Below are 25,943 nucleotides of genomic sequence, written 5' to 3'. Positions count from 1 at the left end.
ATGATCTCTGGCTATGCTGCAGTCACACATGTTGTCCACTTGCTATGCTACAGTCATGCACATTGTCCTCTGGCTATGCTGCAGTCACACACATTCTGTGGCTATGCTGCAGTCACACACATTGTCCTCTGGCTACATTGCAATCATACACGTTGTCCTCTGGCTATGCTGCAGTCACATACATTGTCCTGTGGCTATGCTGCAGTCACAGACATTGTCCTCTTGGTATGCTGCAGTAACACACATTGTCCTCTTGGTATGCTGCAGTCACACACATTGTCCCATGGCTGTACTGCGGTCATACACGTTGACCTCTGGCTATGCTGCAGTCATACACGTCCTCTTGTCCTGCTGCAGTCACGCACACTGTGAACTAACTGTAAGTACACCAGGTGGATTAAAATGTTGTTGCTGGTTTATTGCTAAAGCTAAATAAGCTGTTAAGCTGCTGTGCTTAGGTTGGCTTATCTAACCCATCTACAGCCCCACTACCAGTTTGTTAATCATAGAATACATATAAAAATGTTATATGTGTGTACTGCACTGGTTGTGAACTTGAAGCTGTATATTGTGATGTAGGAAGACTTGGAGTGCATGTGTACTGCACTGGTTGTGAATTAGAAGCTGTATATTGTGATGTAGGAAGACTTGGAGTACATGTGTACTGCACTGGTTGTGAACTAGAAGCTGTATATTGTGATGTAGGAAGACTTGGAGTACGTGTGTACTGCACTGGTTGTGAACTAGAAGCTGTATATTGTGATGTAGGAAGACTTGGAGTACGTGTGTACTGCACTGGTTGTGAACTAGAAGCTGTATGTTGTGATGTAGGAAGACCTGGAAGGGTGTCTGTCAGGGATTACTTTGTTGGAGTTGCCCAGTACATGTGAGTGTGGGTGTGTTGCAGTGAGGGGGAGAGTTCTTATAATAGGCTGTCCTATATATCTTCAGAAATAAGCGGTCTTGTATGTAGAATAAAAAAAGGGATTCTGGGGGACCCCATGTGCGTTTTAAGGAGTTTCTCTCCTCCCAATGTTATGAGACTGTAGATTTGGTATGTATATGTTAGGTTGGTATGCAGGGTGTTGGCTGCTCACGTTGCCAAAAAAGACAGATTTTAAGCTTCAACATTTTAAAGCTTTTTAGGTGTTTCAGTTGAATGTGGCAGCAAAAGGGAGTCAAGTACAAATTTTACATAGAGGAAGTGTAATTAACTGTTTGTTTTCAGTTCAAACTGGACTGAAAGTGGCTGATTAACTTGGCAAACTTGGAATAATGCAGTAGTTATGGTGTACAGCTGGTTCCTTTTGATATGCTCCAGTCCAGACACTTGTCACAACTGGAAAGACCACAACACTTTTTCACTAAAAAAATCAAGGGCCTAAATTGTAAAAACTATGCAGACTGGTTCAGAACCTTTTCCATCTTCTCAGCATCATGCAGGCTACTGCGAGGTAACGTCTGCTTTCCATATAGAGCCTTAGCAGGCCCTGTCTTGTCATACCTGTTACACATTCGCAGGTCCAATGGTATCATAAACACCCTCTCAAGGGATGTCAGTTTTGCAACATAAAGAGAACATGTTGGAGGGATAGGTTTGTATCACAGAGAATACCACTTCTATGGAACCATCTTCCACTTTGCATAAAGCAAAATACTTCTCTTGCTCTGTTCAAATGTTATTTGGACCAATGGATGGGTAACTGCAAATTCAACCCCCAGTTTAATGCCGCATCTCTCATGGAAACATGTAAGGAACTTAAATGGCTAGAATTACTACGCTACCTATCTTTATCACAACTTGCTACTGTACACAAAATCTTGCATAAGCCAGACAACTGTCCAGCCATAAAACCGTCTTAAAACTCTCTCCCCTGAAAGACAACCAAGATCAAAAGACTGTGCTTGCTATAACAAAATTGTACAGTTCTGCAGGGATCTCCCACTACTCAAACAAAAATCCAAAAATGTGGTACTTCATCCCTGTAGCACTAAAAGCAGGCTAAAATGGAAATTCCTTAAAAAAAAAACAGTTAAAATGTTACTTGAGAGAAAAGTGGTGGTTCTGCATCTCACCAGGCCTATTGCCATAATACCTATATATATCATCTCTTCGCATCTCTAGATCAATCCTGACTGTATTCCTTTCCTCACTTCTGATTTCTCATTACAGTCATTTCCTCCTACACACACACTTTTCTTAATATCTTTCTAAAGTACTTTTTTTTTTCTCTTAGAAGTCATTTTTCACAAAAGCTAATTTTAGTACATTGAAGACCTATACCGAGACTGAAGTATTCCCATGAAGTAAACTCACTGCTGCTCGTAAACTGTTTGTATAAATATCTCCTTTATATGTACATCAAAAATAAATATACCTCAAGGCTGGTCAAACATGACAATGCACTTGAGCTGCTCCATGTTCAAATCACCATAGGTAAAATCTAATACCACTTCGTTGCAAGCTATAGGTCCCCCTGTATGACCCAGGAAATCCACACCATGTATTTAAACTTATTAGAAACACTAACCATTCAACCCAATACCATATTCATGGGTGACTTTATATACCCCACTATTAACTGGGAATCCTATGCAACATCAAACGTACAGGCACAGAGATTACTGGATTTTGTAAACACAAATGCCCTGGACTAGATAGTCAATACACCAACCAGGGGTGCAACCACACTGGATCTAGTCCTCACTAATATTGGAGAGTGCTGCAAACCCCCTACTGTAATGCGTTCCCTGGTAAGGTCAGACCACACAATTGTCTCCTTTGAAGTAAAAATGAAACCTGGGTCCCCAGCTCAACCGGGAATATTCAGGAACTATTCTAAGGCTAACCTCCTGCTACTGAGTGAGAACCTGGCAAAATTTCAAGCCCTTATAAACCCAGAGAACACTTCTGCCTATGCAGAACGGTTCACAGAAACCCTGTACAAGCATGTTAATAGCTGCATAGAGGCACCTGTACCCACCAGGAAGAAGTACAGAACTAATTCAAAAAACAAGCCACTCTGGTGGAATCACAAAATCAATCGGATGTATAACAGGAGTAAGAAAAATATTGGCAAAAATTAGAAGGTGTAGCACCCAGAAGGATAAAAGCACTCTCATCAAACTAAACAAACAACTCAAAGTCTACCAAAGCGAAATTTGAGGCAAGTTTGGCCTCCCAGGCCAAGGACAACAGCAAAGCATTCTTTCACTATGTCCACAACCTCAAAGGCAATACACAATTGTGTGCAGAGCTCATTGTAAATGGAGCCACCTATACTGAGCCAGAAGATGTAGCAAACCTCCTGGCTGATAAATTCAACTCCAACTTTACTCCTCTCTCCCCTTCAACCTTCCCTCAGGAAATATCAAATATAACTCCCCCCTATTATCACTAAGGAATAGGTCCTTAATGCTCTCTTTAAGACCAAGAACACAGCATCAATTGGCCCAGACAATATCCCAGGATACATTCTAAATAGCATGAAACATGACCTATCAGGGCCTCTGGACTTACTGTTTAACTGTAGCCTCCAAACAGGCTTCATGCCTCATGAATGGAGAAAGGCACCAGTCATTCCTCTGCACAAAGGTGAGCCATCTACAAACTCTGGAAACTACAGACCCATAAGTCTCACTAGTCTCGTATGTAAAGCCATGGAAAGAATTATCATGGAGATGATCAATAGAGATATAGCAAACCTCCAGACACTGGACCCAACCCAGTTTGGTTTCATCAAGGGCAGATCATGCCTACTCAACCTGGTGGACTTCTTTGAGAAGGTCACCAAAGCAATGGATAAGGGCAAAATAGTTCACACTGCCCCACTCGGACATTGTTGACAAACTCAAGAAGTTCAGTACAAACCCGTATGACACCCAGTGGATAGCCAATTGGCTCACAGACAGGACCCAATACATTAGAATCGGAGAGTCCTCCTCTACAAAGAGACCAGTCACAAGTAGAGTCCCTCAAGGATCAATCCTTGGACTGCTACTTTTTGGCATTTACTTCTCAGAAGTCAGGGCCGATGTCAGTGGTCTGTGGCTGACTAACTTTGCAGATGATTGCAAATTAGGAGCTGTCATTGAATCTCACACTGACACAAATGTTCTCCAGGAAGCCATCTGTCCCTGGTAACTATCATAGTGACAACACAACCCTTAGAGTTGACCCAGTAGTCAGGGACTTAGAGACACACATAGATAATAATCTAGCCTTTGATCATCAGTGGTAAGGAAATCATTCTGTGTTGCACAACTTATAAACAAAGGTATGGCATCTAAGTCCAAGAAAGTCATTGTTCCACTGTATTCGGTATTCATCAGACCTGTCATGAGTACACTGCACCCTTTGGTATGTACCTAACCAGGCACATCCAACAACTGGAACGTCTACAGAGGTTCCTCACTAAAAGAATACAGGGCATAAGTAATATGTCCTATACAGACCGCCTCAAGGTCCACTCCCTGTATTCTGTCTCCTACAGGCTTTTGAGGGGAGATCTATGCCTGACATACAGGGCATTGTCAGACCCCACTCTGATGGACCTCCTGCATATCTACAAAACAAACAGTAGCAGAATTACCCATTGCAAAGACTTAAACCTTGCTTGTGATGTAAATAGGGCCTGCTGGAGAGATAGGTATGTATCCCAGAGACTACCCCATCTATGGAACAGGCTCCCCATCCATGTGAAGCAGAGTTCTTCCCTAACCCAATTCAAGTGCAGTTTGGACAATTGGATGGGAAACCGGAAATTCATTCCTGGTTTGGCACCTATGTCTCTAATGCAGATAGGTAACCTGTAAATGGTTCATCTCCCAGGCTCATGCTCACACTTATCAAGGGTATCAGAACTTGTCACAGATTTGGGATGCATGGCTAGGCTTAAAAAGGCCCTTGTGGTTGTTAGCCTAGTAAACACCTATGAACATATGAACCTATGTATATGATGGTTATGCTGGATGTGGATTATTGCACTGTATATAATGCCTGACTTGTATTTTCTTAGCCTCTTTTATGCATAATCCTGTACAGTATATAATTCTTGTTTAAAATGTATGACTGTTTCAATGATTATATAATATAGGGAGATTTTCTCCCCAAGCCTGCTTTGAAATGGGGTTCATGCTAAACCCATTTGTACTATCCTGGTAAATAAAGGCATAGTAAATAAATAAAATAAAAGTAAAATGTCCCAGCATATCTTTGTTTGGCCTTTTTCTGGGTTATTTGTTTGCAAAATATAGGGTTTAAAAACTACCATGGGAATTCAAGGCTAGGCTTCTTAAACTCCTCACAGACTAATAGTCTAGTAGGTACCTATGAACATATGTTGGCTGGGAGAGGTATTTATGATTTATGTCATTTGCCATGTTACTACCAAAGACACATAAAGAGCAGTGATCCTTCACACCCTCAGGTGTGCTGCTAACTTGTTGCATTCAGTAATGTTTTGCACAAGTGACTCCTCATCCTACTGCATGACCTGTCCTGTACCACGTAGAGAGTGGACTGTAGTGGGGGATGCAGCATGACCTGTCCTGTACCAGGTGGAGGACAGACTGTAGTGGGGGCTGCAGCACGACCAGTCCTGTCCCAGGTATAGAGAACAGACTGTAGTGGGTGCTGCTGCATGACGTGTCCTGTCCCAGGTATATAGAACAGACTGTAGTGGGTGCTGCTGCATGACTTGTCCTTTACCAGGTAGAGAACAGACTGTAGTGGATGCTGCTCCATGACCTGTCCTGTTCCAGGTATAGAGAACAGACTGTAGTGGGTGCTGCTGCATGACCTGTCCTGTCCCAGGTGGAGAGTGGACTGTAGTGGAGGCTGCAGCATGACTTGTCCTGTACCAGGTAGAGAGTGGACTGTAGTGGGGGCTGCAGAATGACCTGTCCTGTCCCAGGTATAGAGAACAGACTGTAGCGGGTGCTGCTGCATGACCTGTCCTGTACCAGGTAGAGAGTGGACTGTAGTGGGGCTGTAGCATGACCTGTCCTGTTCCAGGTATAGAGAACAGACTGTAGTGGGTGCTGCTGCATGACCTGTCCTGTCCCAGGTAGAGAGCGGACTGTAGTGGAGGCTGCAGCATGACCTGTCCTGTACCAGGTAGAGAGTGGACTGTAGTGGGGGCTGCAGCATGACCTGTCCTGTCCCAGGTATAGAGAACAGACTGTAGCGGGTGCTGCTGCATGACCTGTCCTGTACCAGGTAGAGAGTGGACTGTAGTGGGGCTGCAGCATGACCTGTCCTGTCCCAGGTAGAGAACAGACTGTAGTGGGTGCTGAGCAGTTGAAAAGGGGCGCTTGTTGTATTTGAACTATATCTAGTTGACATCTATGCTGAATTTTGTATGATATACTAAGCTGCTTGTTTGAAAGTGTAGTGGTAATGCAGATGTTCTTTGTGTTTCACTGTTGCAGTCATTACATTTGGGTAATCTGCTGGCAGGTTGCCCTCAGTCGGCCTGAATTCCAAAGTCTTGGGCCCTGCATCGGTTGCTGTCTCCTCTTCCATAACGTCAGGTCATCAGGGGTATAAAACAAGCAGCCAATGCCATTTTCTTTAGTCTTTCTTGCCGCGTGGTGCCTGAAGCAGAAGCATTTCGCAAGTGCTGGTCGGCCGACCCCTGAAATATTCGAGTTTGAGTTTCAGAACCGAAGTCTTCACTAAAGCTAAGTACCCCGTTGGGGGAACTTTTTTCTTGCTCCATTCCGATGTCAAAAAAAGTTAATAATTGTATTACTTGTGGGAAGCAAATACCTTATAAGGATTTCCATTTATACTGTATTCCTTGCCTAGGCCCTGATCACAACATGCCTGGCTGTTGGTTTTGTGCTAGATTTAACCAACACACTATTAAGCATCAGTATATTTTTGCCTCAAAGTATTTTGGAAACAAATTTAACTACCCAGAAATGTCGTCAGATAGCAATCCAACTACCAGAGTACATAAAACACGCAAAGAAAAGGACAGAGAGAAACATTCGTGGTCCAAAACCGACGATGAAGCTTCTCCTAAGCCAGTCGCTGGTTCGCCAGTACTCAGTGAGGTGCTTTTGCAGCCCCTGATACCCGCTACTTTTGAGTCGCAGGCCCCTACCGACACCCATGTGGAGTCTAGCATGCCACGAGATGCTCAAAGTATTGGACCCATGGATGTATCTCCCTCAGATGAGTCCGGAGCCACTGAGCAGGCACCGACTTCTGAGGGTGTATTCAGGCCTCAACATTTTTACATCAAACCAATGACAGCTGCAAAACCAAAGACAAAAGTAACTTCTAAAACTAAAAAACTGACGCATGAGCCACGTGCACAGGCTGCTATGCCTAAAGAACAGATGATCAAAATGGCTGAAGACCTTATTACCTTGATCAGGGGTTCCCATCCCCCTCCTGATAAAAGGCCTAGGCAAGACACTGATTATGAATCTTCAGATCAGTTGTCTATTTCTTCTGATCAGGAATTATCTATACCTCCCTATGAGGATTCAGATGCAGAGGAGTCTATACCATCTGCATCACCTCCTGAGGATTATTAATTTGGAGAAACTTTGCATACTTTGAGGGAGCATTTTCATTGGGAGAGTCAAGATTTCTCAGAATCAGAAAAGAGGCTCAGTGATTTCCTTCTCCTCCCTCAGCACAAGCCTTTAGCCATACCCCCTGTTTTAGACATTGTGGATGATGTGTTCTCGGAGTCAGGCTTGTCCCCTGACTCCCAGCAGATATTACAGGGTCCCTGACTCGCACAAATAATTTATTTAGAAACCCTGCTGCTGGTCCTGAAACTATTTCACAGGGTCCAAAGGGAGTTAAAGCCTTAACAGCAAAAAATCCTACCCCCTCTGACAGAGACTCAAGGGCACTGGATAGATGGGGTAAAAAGGTTTATACATCTGCAACCTTGGCAATTAGGGCCTTAAACTGCCAGATGTTCATCGTGTGACACTGCTGCAGTCATTACACTTGGGTTATCCTGCCGTCAGGCGGTTCCCCAGCCGGCCTGAGTTCCAAAGTCCTGGTCCGGCGTCGGTTGCTATCGCCTCCTCCCTGACGTCAGTGCGACAGGGTTATATAAGGTGCAGCCGACGCCATTTTCTTCAGTCTTTCTTGCCGCGCAGTGCCCAAAGCAAAAGCAGTTCGCAAGTGCCAGTCGGCCTACTCCTGAGATTTTCATTCCGAATCCAGAACCGAAGTCTTCTACAAAGCTAAGTACCCCGTTGGGGAAACTTTTTTTTGCCTTAGACCGATGTCAGTAAAAGTTAATAACTGTATTTCTTGTGGGAAGCAAATACCTCATAAGGATTTCCATTCTTATTGTATCCCATGCCTAGGCCCAGACCATGACGTTACTGCTTGTCGGTTTTGTGCTAGGTTTAATAAGCGCACTATTAAACTTCGGTTTGATTTTGCCCGACATTACTTTGGTAGAAAATTTAATTATACCATGCCGTCGGAACTTCCGACGACTGGTATTCATAAAAAGTGCAAAGACAAGGACAGGCATCAGAGGCCCAAAACTGACAACGAAGCCTCTTCTAGGCCAGTCACCGGTTCTCCGGTTTTCAGTGAAGCGCCTTCGCAGCCCCTGATGACCACTTCTGCAGAACCACAGGCCGCCCCCGACCCCCACGTGGAGATGGCTGGGCCTTCGGACGCACTAGCTTTTCAGCAGACCGAAACCGATCCTGCAGAGGGATCCGGAGTACCTGAGCTACCCGCAGCTTCAGAGGGTGTCTTCAGACCTACTCAGCTAAGCATTAAACCCTCTTGTAAGTCAAAGCCTCCTTTAAAAACTAAGAAACAAGTACAGCATTCTCCAGGACAGGCCTCCATGCCTAAGAAACAAATGCTCAAAATGGCCGAAGACCTAATCACTCTGATCAGGGGTTCCCATCCCCCACCTGATAAAAGGCCTAGACAGGATGCAGATTATGATTCATCCGACCAGGGGTCCATTTCCTCAGATTCATCCTCAGACCTGGGATACTCTTTACCCCCTTATGAGGATTCTGATGCTGAGGAATCTATTCCATCAGCCTCTCCACCTGAGGACTACTCCTTTGGGGAGACCTTACATACCATGAGGGAGCATTTCCATTGGGAAGACCAGGATTATTCAGAATCCAAGAAAAGGCTCAGAGACTTCCTATTATTACCTCAGCACAGACCCCTGGCTATTCCGCCAGTGCTAGATATTGTGGATGATGTGTACACTGAATCCAGCTTAAATCCTGATTCCTTACCTTCAGCTCCACTTAAACTGGACAGATATTACAGAGTCCCTGACTCACACAAATTTCTGTATAAAAGCCCTGTTGCTGATCCTGAAACTATTTCTCAGGGACCCAAAGGGGTAAGGCCTCATTAGCAAAGAACCCAGTTCCCTCTGACAGAGATTCCAGAGCACTAGACAGATGGGGAAAGAAAGTATATACGTCTGCAACTTTAGCAATGAGAGCCTTAAATTGCCAGTTTCACATGCTAAAATATCATCAATTTTTGATGTCTCAGTTGAAACAAAAAATGCTTCCAGATGTAGATCCTCCTAATTTTAAAGAAATGCAGGATTTATTGCATGCCGCTGAACAAGTGGGAAAACATACTTTGCAATGTGGTTTTGATTCTTTAGAGGCCTCATGCAGAGCAGCAGTTACAGGCTCTGTCATTAGAAGACATGCATGGTTAAAAGAACATACATTACCAGATCATGTTAAAGCTAAATTACTGGATGCACCTTTACAGCAGGATGTTTTATTTGAAGTTAAGGCAGAAGAGGTATTAAAGAAAATGGAGGATAAGGCAAAATCTATGCAAACAGTGAAGGATTTCTTACAGGTTCAGCCTCCTCGATTTAGTAGAAAATGGCCAACAAAGAATTGGTCCTTTCCAGTTAATGACAGACCTCAAAGGGGCAGATATAGACGGCCAAGAGGTAGAGGTCAACCACAAGGTCCTTACAGGCCTCGACAATGGGGTGCATCAGGCCAGAAAGAAGGGGAAGACAGGCACCAACCATATAAAAAACAGTCCCAATGACTTCCCACTCCAGCTGCCAAACAACTCACTCTTGGCAGCCCCTTTGGGAGGAAAACTGGCACTTTTCTATCGCAATTGGCATATGATCATCCAAGACAAATGGGTTCTCTCAATATTATTTCAAAAGGTTACAGTTTCCACTTTCACACTCTGCCAAGATTAAAAGGAATGCCAAATTTGCCACTAAATCAATGGGCAGAGGCCCAAAAACAAATTATGGCACTCATGAACATGGGAGCTATTCAAAAGGTACCACCACAGGAACAAGGGCAAGGTTTTTACTCAAGACTCTTTCTGGTTCCCAGAAAAGACAAAACCTGGAGGCCCATTCTGGATCTTTCTTCAATAAACACTTACCTGGATGTTCCGAAATTCAAAATGTTGACATTACAGCAGCTTCTTCCCATGCTGGGCAAGCAAGCTTGGCTCATGACTCTGGACCTCAAGGAGGCATACCTGCATGTCCCTATCAGACAAAACTGCAGAAGATACCTCAGGTTCTTAGCTGGTCCAATGCACTATCAATTCTCTCCACTGCCCTTTGGATTATCTACTGCGCCCAGGCTCTTCACAAAGTTACAAAGTGCCTGGCACCAGTAACTGCATTTTGCAGACAGAAAGGAATTCAAATTTACCCATACCTGGACGACTGCCTGATTCAAGCAGAGAGCAAGGACATTCTTCTACAGCATCTGGCGTTTGTAAAAAAAATATTAAGTTGCCTGGGGTACACAGTAAACGAAAAGAAATCAAACCTAGTGCCCTCACAAGAGATAATATTCCTGGGTGCCAGCTTGAACACAACTGCCCAGATGGCTTTTCTCACACCAGACAAACAAGGACAACTGGCACAATACTTTCAATTGATGGCAACAAAGACCCAACTCCCTGCAAGAAAAATTCTGCAGGCCTTGGGCTTCATGGCATCTTGCATACTACTAATTCCATATGCCAGACTGCATATGAGGAAACTACAATGGTACCTAAAGAATGTATGGTCTCAACACTGTCAAAGTTTGGAAACAGTTATACCACTAATACCTTGCCTTCAACAGGAGTTTCGATGGTGGGCTCAAGCTTGTCACCTCAACAAGGGACAGCCTTTCACTCAACCCACAGCCAGGCAAACACTGACAACAGATGCATCGGATTACGCCTGGGGAGCACACATGGCAGGAAGATGTATTCAGGGCAAGTGGTCCGCAGAACAAAGGCATCTTCACATCAATCAAAAAGAGATGCTAGCTGTACAAAATGCCCTTATAGCTTTCACGGACCTGTTGCATCCAGGACAACTACTACTAAAGACAGACAACACCACAGTTATGTAGTATATAAACAAACAAGGGGGCACTCACTCCTACCCCCTCTGCAGACAAGCCATGACCTTGTGGAACACAGCTGTAAACTATCAAGTTCATCTACAAGCACAATTCCTGCCAGGAGAGAAAAACACACTGGCAGACGACTTAAGCAGAAATATCATGGATCCCCACAAATGGGAATTGAATCCTCAAATATTCAGAATGATAACAAAGAAATGGTGGAGCCCAGACATAGATCTGTTTGCCTCCCCAATAAATTGCCAGCTAAAGAAATTCTGCACAAGGAGTTACCATCCGCAAGCATGTAAAGTGGATGCCCTCTCATTCAGCTGGACAAACCTACAAGTATATGCTTTTCCACTACTGCCTCTTCTCCCAAAGGTACTCATAAAAGCCAGGCAAGAAGAGCCAAAAATGATCCTGATTGCATCAGACTGGCCACGCCAGCACTGGTACCCAATCTTAAAAAACTTAGCACAAGGACCACCCTGGATTTTGCCTCAAATACCACATCTGCTGTCGCAGCACAACAATCAGTTACTCCACAGCCAGCTAAAGACACTAAACCTAGCTGCATGGAAGATTCCCTAGCCATGCAAGCAATGCCTCTCTCCAAAGCAGTTATGGATGTCATTCTGGAGGCCAGAAGGCCTAGTACCAGGAAAGCCTACTCGGATAAATGGAAGAGATTCTCTGCCTGGAACCAGGCTCACAACCTTGATCCTCTTGTGCCAAACATTCCTCAGATACTACAATATTTGACCGAGATGCTGGACAAAGGCCTCTCCTTTTCATCCATCAAGATCCACGCCTCTGCCATCTCTGCACATTATAACACGGATCCACCAATTTTCTCTAATCCTTTGCTAAAGCAGTACCTCAGAGGGGCTAAAAACCTAAGACCGCTCCGTAGAGCACCTACTCCAACTTGGGACCTCAACTTTGTTTTGGAAAAACTAACTTTACCACCTTTTGAACCAGCTAGCACGGCAGAATTAAAATACATTTCTTGGAAAACTGCTCTGCTCCTGGCAATAACTTCTGTAAGAAGAGTTTCAGAATTACAGGCACTAATGGCAGTGGAACCTTTCCTCATTTTCCACCAGGACAGGGTGTCCTTAAGACCTAACCCTACGTTTATGCCTAAGGTGGTTTCAAGTGTGTCTCTAAACCAAACCATTCACTTGCCTACTTTTTATCCAAAACCACAGAATAAAGGGGAAAGACTACTGCATTCATTGGACATTCACAGGCAGTTACGCTTCTACTTGGACAAAACTAAAGCTTTCAGAAAATCTGAGCAATTATTGGTAGCATATGCTGCAGAAGCACAGGGAAAAGCTATTTCAAGACAGACTATTTCCAAATGGATAGGACATTGCATACGTTTCTGCTATACGCACTATGGAAAACCTGTGCCTAACAGCATTAGATCTCACTCCATCAGGGCAACAGCCACGTCAACTGCCTACCTCAGAGGAGTACCTACCAAGGATATTTTGGAAGCAGCAACATGGAGTTCTGTGCATACCTTCACCAAGCATTACCATCTGCCTCTATACTCTAAATCCAGAGCTGGCTTCGCCTCCGCAGTGCTGCAGGGCCTTATAGCCATCCCTAATGCCTTATAGAACCAACCACCCTACCTCAGCTTTGGGATTCTACCCAAGTGTAATGACTGCAGCAGTGTCACACGATGAACATAGTACAGTTTTGTACCTACCATAAATGTAGATGTTCGAGTGTAGACACTGCTGCAGTCCAGGTTACCCTCCCCCCTTCCCCTCTTACTGGCTAGTACATACCTAGTTCCTCTACCTTTTTTCTACCTATGGGGATTATTTTCTGGTAGCTGAAAGTATGTTGTTTGCATTTCTTTTGTATGTTTTACTAGCAATTTGAATTGCCTACCTATTTGGGGGCACCTGACATCTGGGGCAAGAAAAACTGAAGAAAATGGCATCGGCTGTATTTTATATACCCCTGTTGCACTGACGTCAGGGAGGAGGCGACAGCAACCGACACCGGACCAGGACTTTGGAACTCAGGCCAGCTGGGGAACTGCCTGACGGCAGGATAACCCAAGTGTAATGACTGCAGCAGTGTCTACACTCGAACATCTACATTTATGGTAGGTACAAAACTGTACTTTTCATATGCTCAAGTATCAATAACATGTTATGGGATTGCTGAAACAGAAAATGATGTGGATTTCTGAATGTGCAGAAAATAAAGAATTGCAGGAATTATTGCATGCAGCTGAACATGTTTGAAAGCACACTTTGCAATGTGGTTTTGATTCCTTAGAGGCCTCCTGCAGGGCCGCAGTTACTGGATCTGTGATTAGGAGGCATGCCTGTCTAAAGGAACAAAATTTACCTGATCATGTTAAAGCTAAATTACTAGCTGCACCTTTACAGCATGATACTCTATTTGGTATTAAGGCAGAAGAGGTTTTAAAGAAAATGGAAGACAAAGCCTATGCAAACTGTAAAAGACTTCTTACAGGTGCAGCCACCAAAATTCAGTAGACATTGGCCTACAAAAAATTGGTCTTTTCCTGTGTCAGACAGAGGTACCTAAAAAGTTTATGGAGTCAACATTGTCACAGTCTGGAAACAATGATTCCTCTCATTCCCTGCCTACAACAGGAGTTTCTATGGTGGGCAAAGGCATGTCACCAAAACATGGGACGGACATTCACTCTACCCACTGCCAGCCAAACCTTAACAACATACGCATCAGATTATGCTTGGGGGGCCCAAATGTCAGGAAGATGCATTCCAGGGCATATGGACCCCAAAACAAATGCATCTACATATCAACCAGAAAGAGATGCTAGCTGTTCAAAATGCCCTGACAGCCTTCAAGGACTTACTTCATCCAGGACAACTACTGATAAAGACGGACAACACCACGATCATGTGGTACATAAACAAACAGGGGGGCACGCACTCATACCCCCTTTGCAGATTAGCCATGGCACTGTGGGACACAACTTTGACTTACGAAATACATCTTCAAGCTCAATTCCTGCCAGGAAAACAAAATACTCTGGCAGACGACTTAAGCAGAAACCTTATGGAGCCATACGAGTGGAAACTAGATCCACAAGTCTTCATCATGATAACAAAGAAATGGGGGAGTCCAGACATAGATCTATTTGCCTCTCCTCAAAATTACCAATTGAAAAGATTCTGCACAAGGACTTATCACAGACAAGCATGGAAAGTGGATGCCCTATCCTTCAGTTGGAAAAACCTAACAGTTTACGCCTTTCCTCCTCTGCCTCTTCTTCCCAAGGCCCTCCTAAAAGTCAGGCAAGAAAAGCCAAAGATGATAGTAATTGCCCCGGACTGGCCCCACCAATACTGGTACCCAGTCCTAAGGAACTTGTCTCAATACCCAGCTTGGACCTTACCTCAAAGACCTCAACTATTGTCCCAGCAAAACAATTAGATCCTGCACAATCAACTCCAGACACTGAACCTGGCAGCATGGCTGATCATATAGTTATACAAACAACATCTCTCAGTAAAGCTGTGATGGATGTCATTTTGGAAGCCAGAAGGCCTAGTACTACAAAATCCTATGCTGATAAATGGAAGAGATTCTGCACTTGGAATCAAGCACGAGGAACTGATACAGCAGAACCAAATATTCCTCAGATATTACAATACTTGACTGAGATGCTTGACAAAGGCCTATCTTTCTCATCAATTAAAATCCATGCCTCTGCCATTTCGGCTCATTACAATACAGAGCCATCAATCTTTTCTCATCCTTTACTAACGCAGTATCTTAGAGGAGCCAAACATTTAAGGCCTCCTAGAAGATCACTAATACCTGTATGGGACCTAAGTTATGTGTTGAAAAAGCTCACGCTGCCTCCATTTCAACCAGTTGCTACTGCTGATATAAAGTTCTTATAATGGAAAAATGCTCTGCTACTAGCAATTACTTCAGCAAGATGAGTCTCAGAGCTACAGGCCCTCATGGCTGTGGAGCCTTTTATCATATTTTACACAGACAGGATGTCTCTGAGGACAAATCCAACAATTCTGCCTAAGGTGGTTTCCAGTGTGGCTCTTAACCAAACTATTCATCTGCCAACCTTTTATCCAAATCCACAGAACAAGGGGGAGAGAATTCTGCATTCCTTGGATGTACACAGACAGCTAAGATTCTACTTGAGCAGGACTAAAGCCCTACGAAAAACTGAGCAATTGCTAGTGACATATGCTGCAGGATCAGAAGGAAAGGCTATTTCAAAGTGGATAACCCACTGTATTCATTTCTGCGACTTACACCATGGTAAACCTGTGCCCAAGGGCATTAGGTCTCATTCCACCAGAGCTGCAGCTACTTCAGCAGCCTTTCTCAGAGGAGTACCGACCAAAGACATTCTAGAGGCTGCTACCTGGAGTTCTCTCCACACCTTTACAAAGCATTATCACTTGTCTCTACTCTAAGTTCAGGGCAGGCTTTGCCACTGCAGTTCTCCAGGGCCTTATAGCCGCTCCTAATACTGTTTAGCTCCTGCCTCCCAACCATAGTTTTGGGATTCTACCCAAATGTAATGACTGCAACAGAGAAACACGAAGAACATAGTACAGTTGTGTACACTTACTATAAATGTAGATGTTCGAGCGTATTCACTATTGCAGTCCAGGTTACCCGCCCACCATCCCCCCTTTCATTCTGGAGTTTATCTTTCCTTCTCTATCTTCTACAACCTATGTGGTGTATTTGCTTTTAGATGAAGGTAATGTTTATATTGATGCATGTATATTTACTTGTTTATATATATATATATATATATATATATATATATATATATATTTATTTTTTTTTTTTTGCTACCTTTTTGGGGGCACCTGACATCTGGGGCAAGAAAAACTAAAGAAAATGGCGTTGGCTACTTGTTTTATACCCCTGATGACCTGACGTCATGGAAGAGGAGACAGCAACCGACGCAGGACCCAAGACTTCGGAATTCAGGCCGACTGAGGGCAACCTGCCAACAGATTACCCAAATGTAATGACTGCAACAGTGAATACACTCGAACATCTACATTTATGGTAAATGTACACAACTGTAGTTTCCAATGTTTGTTCCCCAGCGATATTGCACACAGAAATTGCCATTAGAGGGCTCAGTAATGCAGACATCAGTCTGTATTTGTCAGTCCAGCTTTCAGCTTCAGTGCTTTGACTGAACAAGTTTCTAAGTGATGAGATCAGCCGTAAACCTTAATTCAGGAAACTCAAAAACAATGATAGCTAAAGCAATGTCATGTTTTACTCGTACATATAGTATAGTGCCATGTGTGCACTGTTTTGCTTTTGTTTCAACGTTTGAATCCACAAATAACTTTTGGACCAGTATTTTTTACAGTGCCAAGTTTAGTTGAAATCACAAGTATGGAACCTTTGCTTTTGTCGTGAATGAAAACTGTATCCATGAACCACAGTTAGCCAGTTTGCAAATTACATGCAAGCATCAGGTTCACTGTTTTTTACTTTCGTTTAAATGTCTGTATTTATCTCTGAATCCATTACTAATTATATCATTAGGACAGTAAGTGTGATATCTGTTCTGTGCTTGCTTGTTTTTTTTTTTTAATTATAGTTGATTTTTTATTGACTCAATCAAACTAAAGCTGACTTGGCACTTCTGTGATGTGCCTGTACTTAATGTTGAAGTGGAACTTTTGTGAAATGCCTATAGTTCTTTTCTGGCCAAATATTTTGTAGTGTCTCACCAGAAATGAAGTTATCCGTTGTCAGAAGGAAAGTGACCCATTTAAAGAATGACGAGAAATTCTAGTCTCTCATTAGTATTGCCTGTATGCTATAGCATCATTTTTTATTAATTTTCCTTTTTATTTTAGATTATGAAGCAAGACATAGTGAAACAGTCTGTAAGCAAACTATGTTTCAGGAACAAGGCCATTCTCGCCCCCATGGTACGTGTTGGGACCCTGCCAATGAGATTGCTTGCTTTGGAGTATGGAGCTGACACTGTGTATTGTGAGGTACGAATTTTGCATAATGAACTGCGACATTGTTCTAAGACATGTTAAAATGTCCAGGTTTCTTAATTTCATTGATATTTTGTGTTGAATAGATTTTATATTGTAGTTAAAATTTCTGCAAGGAGAGTGAGGTGGCTGTTTTACTGCAAGTAATAGTTTTCATTACACTTTATGATCGAGTGTTGTGGTGCTTTCATTGTGCACACTCCACAACTTTGATACAGACTTGCATAAAATGGAACAAGTGCTTAAATCTTCCTCAGTAATTTGACATTTATGGCTTTTTGCATAATCGTGTGAAGTTTCTATAGGGAGTTCTGATGTAATTTTTTCCACTTGTGAAAATCAAGTTATTACCCTTCTCGTATAGGATACTGTAAATGTCTGCTGACATCTGGAAAAAAGATGCAACATCAACTGTACTTTTGCACAGTTTGATTTCATTAGGAATTATAGTAGTTCTTGTATCTGAAAAGAGCACTGTGTAGGATAAACCCTTCTTTACCTTGTACATTTATCTCTGGACTTGAAGAAGATTAAAAACAATTATTGTAAAAATTAAGGCCTTTGTTCTTTTGGTAAATAAATACTTAATTGACAGCACATCTGAGATTTAAACCTTATTTGCTTGTACACAGATAATTTTATCAGCAGGTTGCACATCCATTTTTGGTGACAAAAATCTCTAAGGTGTACCTTCACTCTGTGCAGATGGGATAGTTGGTTAGGCACATGCATTATATGTACATATGTACAAATATTTCAGACAGAGACAATAATACCCTCTATTTTGTAAATATACTGTTATAGCATGGCTTGGGTGCTGCTTTGCTGAGGTACAAAACCTAGAATGAGACAGTAAACCTTTTTCCTAGACTACGTAATTGTCGTTGTATTTAAGGATTTCCATGGAGTGTGTTAAAACAGAGTAGCAGCTGCAGTCAGCAAAAAAATCTACTGAAACTCATAAAAATTTAGAAAAAATGGAATTAGTGACAGAGAAACAAAGACTGCGACATGCAAGCAGTTTGTTCTGTCTATATCCTTGTGTGTGTGAGCATGCATTGATATGTACACATTATGCGCATGCAGACAGAAAGGTGCACATAAATATAGTATATACTGCTACTCCTGCTCAGTTACGTTGTGGTGTACTGAATTGTATATAGTGCTACTCCTACTCAGTGACATTGTAGTGTACTGAATTGTATATAGTGCTACACCTACTCAGTGACATTGTAGTGTACTGAATTGTAGATAGTGCTACTCCTACTCAGTGACATCGTGGTGTACTGAATTGTAGATAGTGCTACTCCTACTCAGTGACATTGTGGTGTACCAATTTGTATGTAGTGTTACTCCTACTTAGTGACATTATGGTGTACGGAGTTATATGTAGTGCTACTTCTACTCAGTGACATTGTGGTGTACCAAATTGTATATAGTGCTACTCCTATGCAGTGACATTGTGGTGTACCGAATTGTATATAGTGCTACTCCTATTCAGTGAAGTTGTGTACCGAATTGTATATAGTGCTACTCCTACTCAGTGACATTGTGGTGTACCGAATTGTATATAGTGCTACTCTTACTCAGTGACATTGTGGTGTACCAAATTGTATATAGTGCTACTCCTACTCAGTGACATTGTGGTGTACCAGTTTGTATATAGTGCTACTCCTACTCAGTGACATTATGGCGTACTGAATTGTATACACTGCTACTCCTACTCAGTGACACTGTAGTGTACCAAATTGTCTATAGTGCTACTCCTACTCAATGACATTGTGGTGTACCGAATTGTATATAGTGCTACTCCTACTCATTGACATTGTGGTGTAACGAATTGTATATAGTGCTACTCCTACTCAGTGACATTGTGGTGTTCTGAATTGTATATAGTGCTACTCCTACTCTGTGACATTGTGGTGTACCGAATTGTATATAGTGCAACTCCTACTCAGTGACATTGTGTTGTACTGAATTGTATATAGTGCTACTCCTACTCAGTGACATTGTGGTGTACCGAATTGTATATAGTGCTACTCCTACTCAGTGACATTGTGGTGTACCGAATTGTATATAGTGCTACTCCTACTCAGTGGCATTGTGGTGTACCAAATTGTATATAGTGCAACTCCTACTCAGTGACATTGTGGTGTACTGAATTGTATATAGTGTTACTCCTACTCCGTGACGTTGTGGTGTACCGAATTGTATATAGTGCTACTCCTACTCAGTGACATTGTGGTGTACCAAATTGTATATAGTGCTACTCCTACTCAGTGACATTGTGGTATACTGAATTGTATATAGTGCTACTCCTACTCAGTGACATTGTGGTGTACTGAATTGTGTATGGTGCAACTCCTACTCAGTGACATAGTGGTGTACTGTGGTGTACTGAATTGTATATAATGCTACTCCTACTCAGTGACATTGTAGTGTACTGAATTGTATATAGTGCTACTCCTACTCAGTGACATTGTAGTGTACTGAATTGTATATAGTGCTACTCCTACTCAGTGACATCGTGGTGTACTGAATTGTAGATAGTGCTACTCCTACTCAGTGACATTGTGGTGTACCAATATGTATGTAGTGTTACTCCTACTCAGTGACATTATGGCGTACGGAGTTATATATAGTGCTACTTCTACTCAGTGACATTGTGGTGTACCAAATTGTATATAGTGCTACTCCTATGCAGTGACATTGTGGTGTACCGAATTGTATATAGTGCTACTCCTATTCAGTGAAGTTGTGTACCGAATTGTATATAGTGCTACTCCTACTCAGTGACATTGTGGTGTACCGAATTGTATATAGTGCTACTCCTACTCAGTGACATTGTGGTGTACCAAATTGTATATAGTGCTACTCCTACTCAGTGACATTGTGGTGTACCAGTTTGTATATAGTGCTACTCCTACTCAGTGACATTATGGCGTACTGAATTGTATACACTACTACTCCTACTCAGTGACACTGTGGTGTACCAAATTGTCTATAGTGCTACTCCTACTCAATGACATTGTGGTGTACCGAATTGTATATAGTGCTACTCCTACTCATTGACATTGTGGTGTAATGAATTGTATATAGTGCTACTCCTACTCAGTGACATTGTGGTGTACTGAATTGTATATGGTGTAACTCCTACTCAGTGACATTGTGGTGTACCGAATTGTATATAGTGCTACTCCTACTCAGTGACATTGTGGTGTTCTGAATTGTATATAGTGCTACTCCTACTCTGTGACATTGTGGTGTACCGAATTGTATATAGTGCAACTCCTACTCAGTGACATTGTGGTGTACTGAATTGTATATAGTGCTACTCCTACTCAGTGACATTGTGGTGTACTGAATTGTATATAGTACTACTCCTACTCAGTGACATTGTGGTGTACAGATTGTATATACTGCTATTCCTCCTCAAGTGACATAGTGGTGTACTGAATTGTATATAGTGCTTCTCCTACTCAGTGACATTATGGCATACTGAACTGTATACACTGCTACTCCTACTCAGTGACACTGTGGTGTACCAAATTATATATAGTGCAGCTCCTACTCGGTGACATTGTGACATACTGAAATGTATATAGTGCTACTCCTACTCAGTGACATGTTGTGTACTGAATTGTATATAGTGCAACTCCTACTCAGTGACATTGTGGTGTACTCTATTGTATATAGTGCTACTTCTACTCAGTGACATTGTGGTGTACTGAATTGTATATAGTGCTACTCCTCCTCAGTGACGTTGTGGTGTACTGAATTGTATATAGTGCTACTCCTACTCAATGACATTATGGCATACTGAACTGCATACACTGCTACTCCTACTCAGTGACACTGTGGTGTACCGAGTTGTATATAGTGCAATTCCTACTCGGCGACGTTGTGGCTTACTGAAATGTATATAGTGCTACTCCTACTCAGTGACATTGTGGTATACCGAATTGTATATAGTGCAACTCCTACTTAGTGACATTGTAGTGTACTGAATTGTATATAGTGCTACTCCTACTCAGTGACATGGTGTACTGAATTGTATATAGTGCTACTCCTGCTCAGTGACGTTGTGGTGTACCGAATTGTATATAGTGCTACTCCTACTCAATGACATTGTGGTGTACTGAATTGTATATGGTGCTAGTCCTACTCAGTGACATTGAGGTGTACTGAATTGTATATAGTGCTACTTCTACTCAGTGACATTATGGCATACTGAACTGTATACACTGCTACTCCTACTCAGTGATACTGTGGTGTACCGAATTGTATATAGTGCAACTCCTACTCGGTGACGTTGTGGCATACTGAAATGTATATAGTGCTACTCCTACTCAGTACTCTTACTCAGTGACATTGTGGTGTACCAAATTGTGTATAGTGCTACTCCTACTCAGTGACATTGTGGTGTACTGAATTGTATATAGTGCTACTCCTACTCTGTGACATTGTGGTGTACCGAATTGTATATAGTGCTACTCCTACTCAGTGACATTTTGGTGTACTGAATTGTATATAGTGCTACTCCTACTCAGTGACATTGTGGTGTACTGAATTATATATAGTGCTACTCCTATGCAGTGACATTGTGGTATACAAATTGTATATACTGCTATTCCTACTCAGTGACATAGTGGTATACTGAATTACACATCCTCCTCTAAGTCTGAAAATTGTAGATCCTTGTTCCAGATTGGGAGTGAGGGGTTAACTAATAAACATTGAGAAAACTTGGCATAAGGTATGTGTGTGTGTGTGCGTGTGTGTGTGTGTGTGTGTGTGTGTGTGTGTGTGTATATATATATATATATATATATATATATATATATATATATATATATATATATATGTATGTATGGATCTACTTTGTTTCATCGAAAACACATTTGGTCGAAAGTCAGTTTCCGCAGCACATGTGACTGAAAGCTCACTTCATCAAAAATGCAATTCACTGAAACTCATTTCGTCAAACGTTATGCATGGCTTGTTCCCTACTGTAGTGCAATCTTGGAGTTAAAATATTAAGAAAGGGGGGGTTTGCGGGGGGGCATTGCCCCCCACCTATGTTAAATGTTTTAAACCATACACATGTATGCTTCCAAGTTAAATAAATAAAGAGAACTTATAACCAAACTATGTAGATGGCTATGCCCCCCACACCCGTACTTAATATTCTAACACCAAGGTTGCACTACAGTGGGGAACAGGCCATGTATAACCTTCGACAATATGAGTTTCAGTGAAATGCATTTTTGATAAAGTGAGGTTTCAGTCAAGTGTGCTGGGGAAACTGACTTTCGAATAAATGTGTTTTTGACAAAAAGAAGTAGACCCATATATATATATATATATATATATATATATATATATATATATATATATATATTATGTATATGTATGTCTATATAAATATATACGTGTATAAATAAATAAATAAATATATATCTCTATATATATATATATATATATATATATATATATATATATATATAATATATATAAAAAACTGATTGACTCTGCTACTCTCCAACAGACCACTTCGAATCTTAGAAGTATAGGTAAAAAATATACTTGTCACAAAGTATCTAATTAATGATGTAATTTATGTAGTAATTATTTAATTGGGAAACTATAATTGAATTATTGTTGGTAAGGACTGGTATATATGGGACATATTTAGAGTTTAAAAATGTTCCAACAGAAGGCGAGAAGCCGAGGTACCAGAACGGATGTAATAGAAGAACTGTCTGTCATGCCAGTGGATTTCCTTGTCATTCCTTTGATGTGGTTTAAAAAATAAACTTGACCTTCATGCCGTAGTCTCCCATTACTCTCCCGACATGGTAGTATTAACTGAGACCTGGCTAAAACCTGACAACAGTGGCAATGCTCCCGGATACAATATTATGCGTAAAGATAGATCAGTCAAAAGGGGTAGTGGGGTAGCAATATTATTCAAAAATCATCTATCAGTCAAAACCTTACAGCTAACTACCCCTAACTTTGACCATGCAGAGCTACTCTTTACTAAACTAAAAATTAACCCCAAGAAGCATATCAGTATTATAGATGGTTACATCCCACATGGGAATAACATTCCCACATTAGAAAATTTACTTCACTGTATCTCCATTGCTCTCCTTAAGGAAGCAATCCTGTTGGGTGACTTTAACATCGATTGACTCACCTGCTCCTCTCAAAATCCAGCAACCCATATTAACCTTTATGGATTTACCAAAACTATCACTTCTCCTCCAAGGAGAAATCTTCCAAATGATGGTCCATACTTGACTAGATTCTAACACCCCCCACCCTATACTCTCAGTCAGGTTGTCTGCCAGATGGTCATAGCGAATGTCAATCAGCCTTTCTTCTAAGGACACGTACCCACCAAAGTAGGCCAACCACATATCAGATAATCAGAAAAGAAACTTCAACCCTAACAACTTTATCTCATCATTAAAGAGCTGCAACAGGGAAGCTCTTAGACAACAATCCGTAGAAGAGGCTGTTAAGTCTTTCAACACCACTTTTCTGGATATACTAAACTGCCATGCACCCCCTAGAACTAGTAGAGTAAAAGCGTACTGTGCACCTTGGCTTAGTAAAGAATGCAGATCCCTGCTTAAAGCTAGAGATAAAACTTGGGAGCAGTTTCATAAAAAACAAATCCCAAGCCTCAAAACTGTCATTCCTACAATTGAGAAACAAAGCTAAAAAATTAGTTAAACTTGACAAAATCAACTATTACCATAATGTTAAAAAAAAATCATAATAACTCTCAGACGTTCTGGGCAGCTATTAATAATAATCTACATTCAGGTAAATCCACTACTCCCACACTGACAACAAACTAGCAACTCTGGTAACATAGCAACTCAATTCAATAAGCACTTCACTGAAACTATCCTAGCCCTCTCAAATTCCCGGATCACCCCCACAAACTATGCACCATTCATATCCCAAAGTAGCACTGACTCCTTTACATACAACCAGTCTCTGTTAACACCATAAAAATACTACTTAAAAAAACTAAAGCCAGTCGCACTAGCAGCTGACAAATTCCCCACAGACGTCTTGCAAATTGTAGCAGAAGCTATAGCTTATCCGGTAACCATACTAATAAACAGACCAGTCTCAGAAAACCTAGTACCTGACATTTGGAAAATATCCCATATTCTACCTTCATACAAAGATGGTAATTCCACCGAACTGACCAACACTCATCCAGTTGCCATTCTGTCACCTCTGTCTAAAATCCTAGAGAGAGTAGTTCACACACAATTTGATGCATTACCTACACGCACAAAAACTACTATCAAACACTCAGCATAGTTTTTGCCCTTATCACAGTACTATCGCAGCTCTAATGTCCTTCACCAACACAGTGAACCACCATAGAAATAACGGAAATTTTGTCTCTGCTGTCTTTCTGGATCTTTCTAAAGCCTTCAATATGGTAAATCACAACAAACTTAGTAACATTCTTTCTGCCATAAACCTTAGTACTCCCTCTGTTACCTGGTTTAAAAGCTACCTATCAGGATGCCATCAAGCTCTTTAATGACAAAATTAACTCTTCCCCCCTTCTTCCATTTACATTAGGAGTTCCCCAAGGCTCCATCCTTGGACCTCTATTATTCCCTCTCTTCACAAACAGACTACACACCTCTACCCCTCACACTATAGTCATACAATACACAAACAACTCCACACTAATATGCACAGCCTCCTTCCTAAAAGACCTCCAGACCATAACCCAAAATTTTTTTTTAGCTGCTGAAATATGGCTCACTAACACCCAACTCACTCTAAATCCCAGCAAAACCAAGCTCCGTCTCTTCTACCCTACAAGAACTCCCCCACCAAGCCATCATTCAATATCACATTCAAAAATAAAATCACTATCATACCAGTAACCCACACTGAAGTTCTAGGTGTTGAAATTGACCGCAGTTTGAAATTTGACATTCACCTCTCACAAGCCATCAAGAAAGTAGACAAGAAATTAGGTGCTCTCTACAGAGACAATTATTGACCGTAAATACAACAGCTACCATTGCTCGTGCACACCTCTTGGCAACACTCTCATATGCCTCTCCTATACTAGTCAACTTCAGAAAAACTGATCTAGAGTCCTGTTATAATAAAAATTGCCAGGTTCACCACAGATTCCCCATCTAGGACACGTCATTGTACATCACTAAAACTACTAAACTGGCTAGAAGTACTGCAGCTACTACTCTTTAATCAATTAACCTTTGCCCATAAAATCCTGTATCAACCAGAAAAAAACATGGTCTTCAGAATCTTATACAACCACACACCAACGGGTTCCTGTTAGATCATAGAAGAAGCATAATTTTGAATTTGTCTTCGTCGTACGTAAAATAACGAAAACAGAAAACAGTGAAGGGGCATATGAATGATTTCTTTTCCTGGGAAAAGACTCCAGTAGTTTGCTGTTTTGTAAACTGTAGTGGAATCTTGGAGCTGGTATATTTAGTT

The 25,943-nt window shown here is 41.6% G+C and overlaps 1 protein-coding gene across 3 annotated transcripts in view; it reads left to right on the top strand.

Annotated features, from left to right (window-relative positions):
• DUS2 (dihydrouridine synthase 2) overlaps positions 1–25,943 on the top strand; it is a 1,571,638-nt gene that overhangs the window by 91,029 nt on the left and 1,454,666 nt on the right. For all 3 annotated transcript variants that reach the window (XM_044082049.1, XM_044082046.1, XM_044082048.1), the window contains one exon: positions 17,271–17,414. In XM_044082049.1, coding sequence (XP_043937984.1) covers positions 17,274–17,414 — 141 coding nt within the window. In that variant the 5' untranslated portion in view covers positions 17,271–17,273. The remainder of the gene's footprint in view (positions 1–17,270; positions 17,415–25,943) is intronic.

Source organism: Protopterus annectens, chromosome 8.part1 (genome assembly GCF_019279795.1).
Source record: "Protopterus annectens isolate FY-2018-M chromosome 8.part1, PAN1.0, whole genome shotgun sequence".
Classification (NCBI taxonomy): domain Eukaryota; kingdom Metazoa; phylum Chordata; order Ceratodontiformes; family Protopteridae; genus Protopterus; species Protopterus annectens.
Note: the sequence above shows the minus strand (reverse complement) of the source record. Positions and strands in the feature narration are given on the sequence as shown.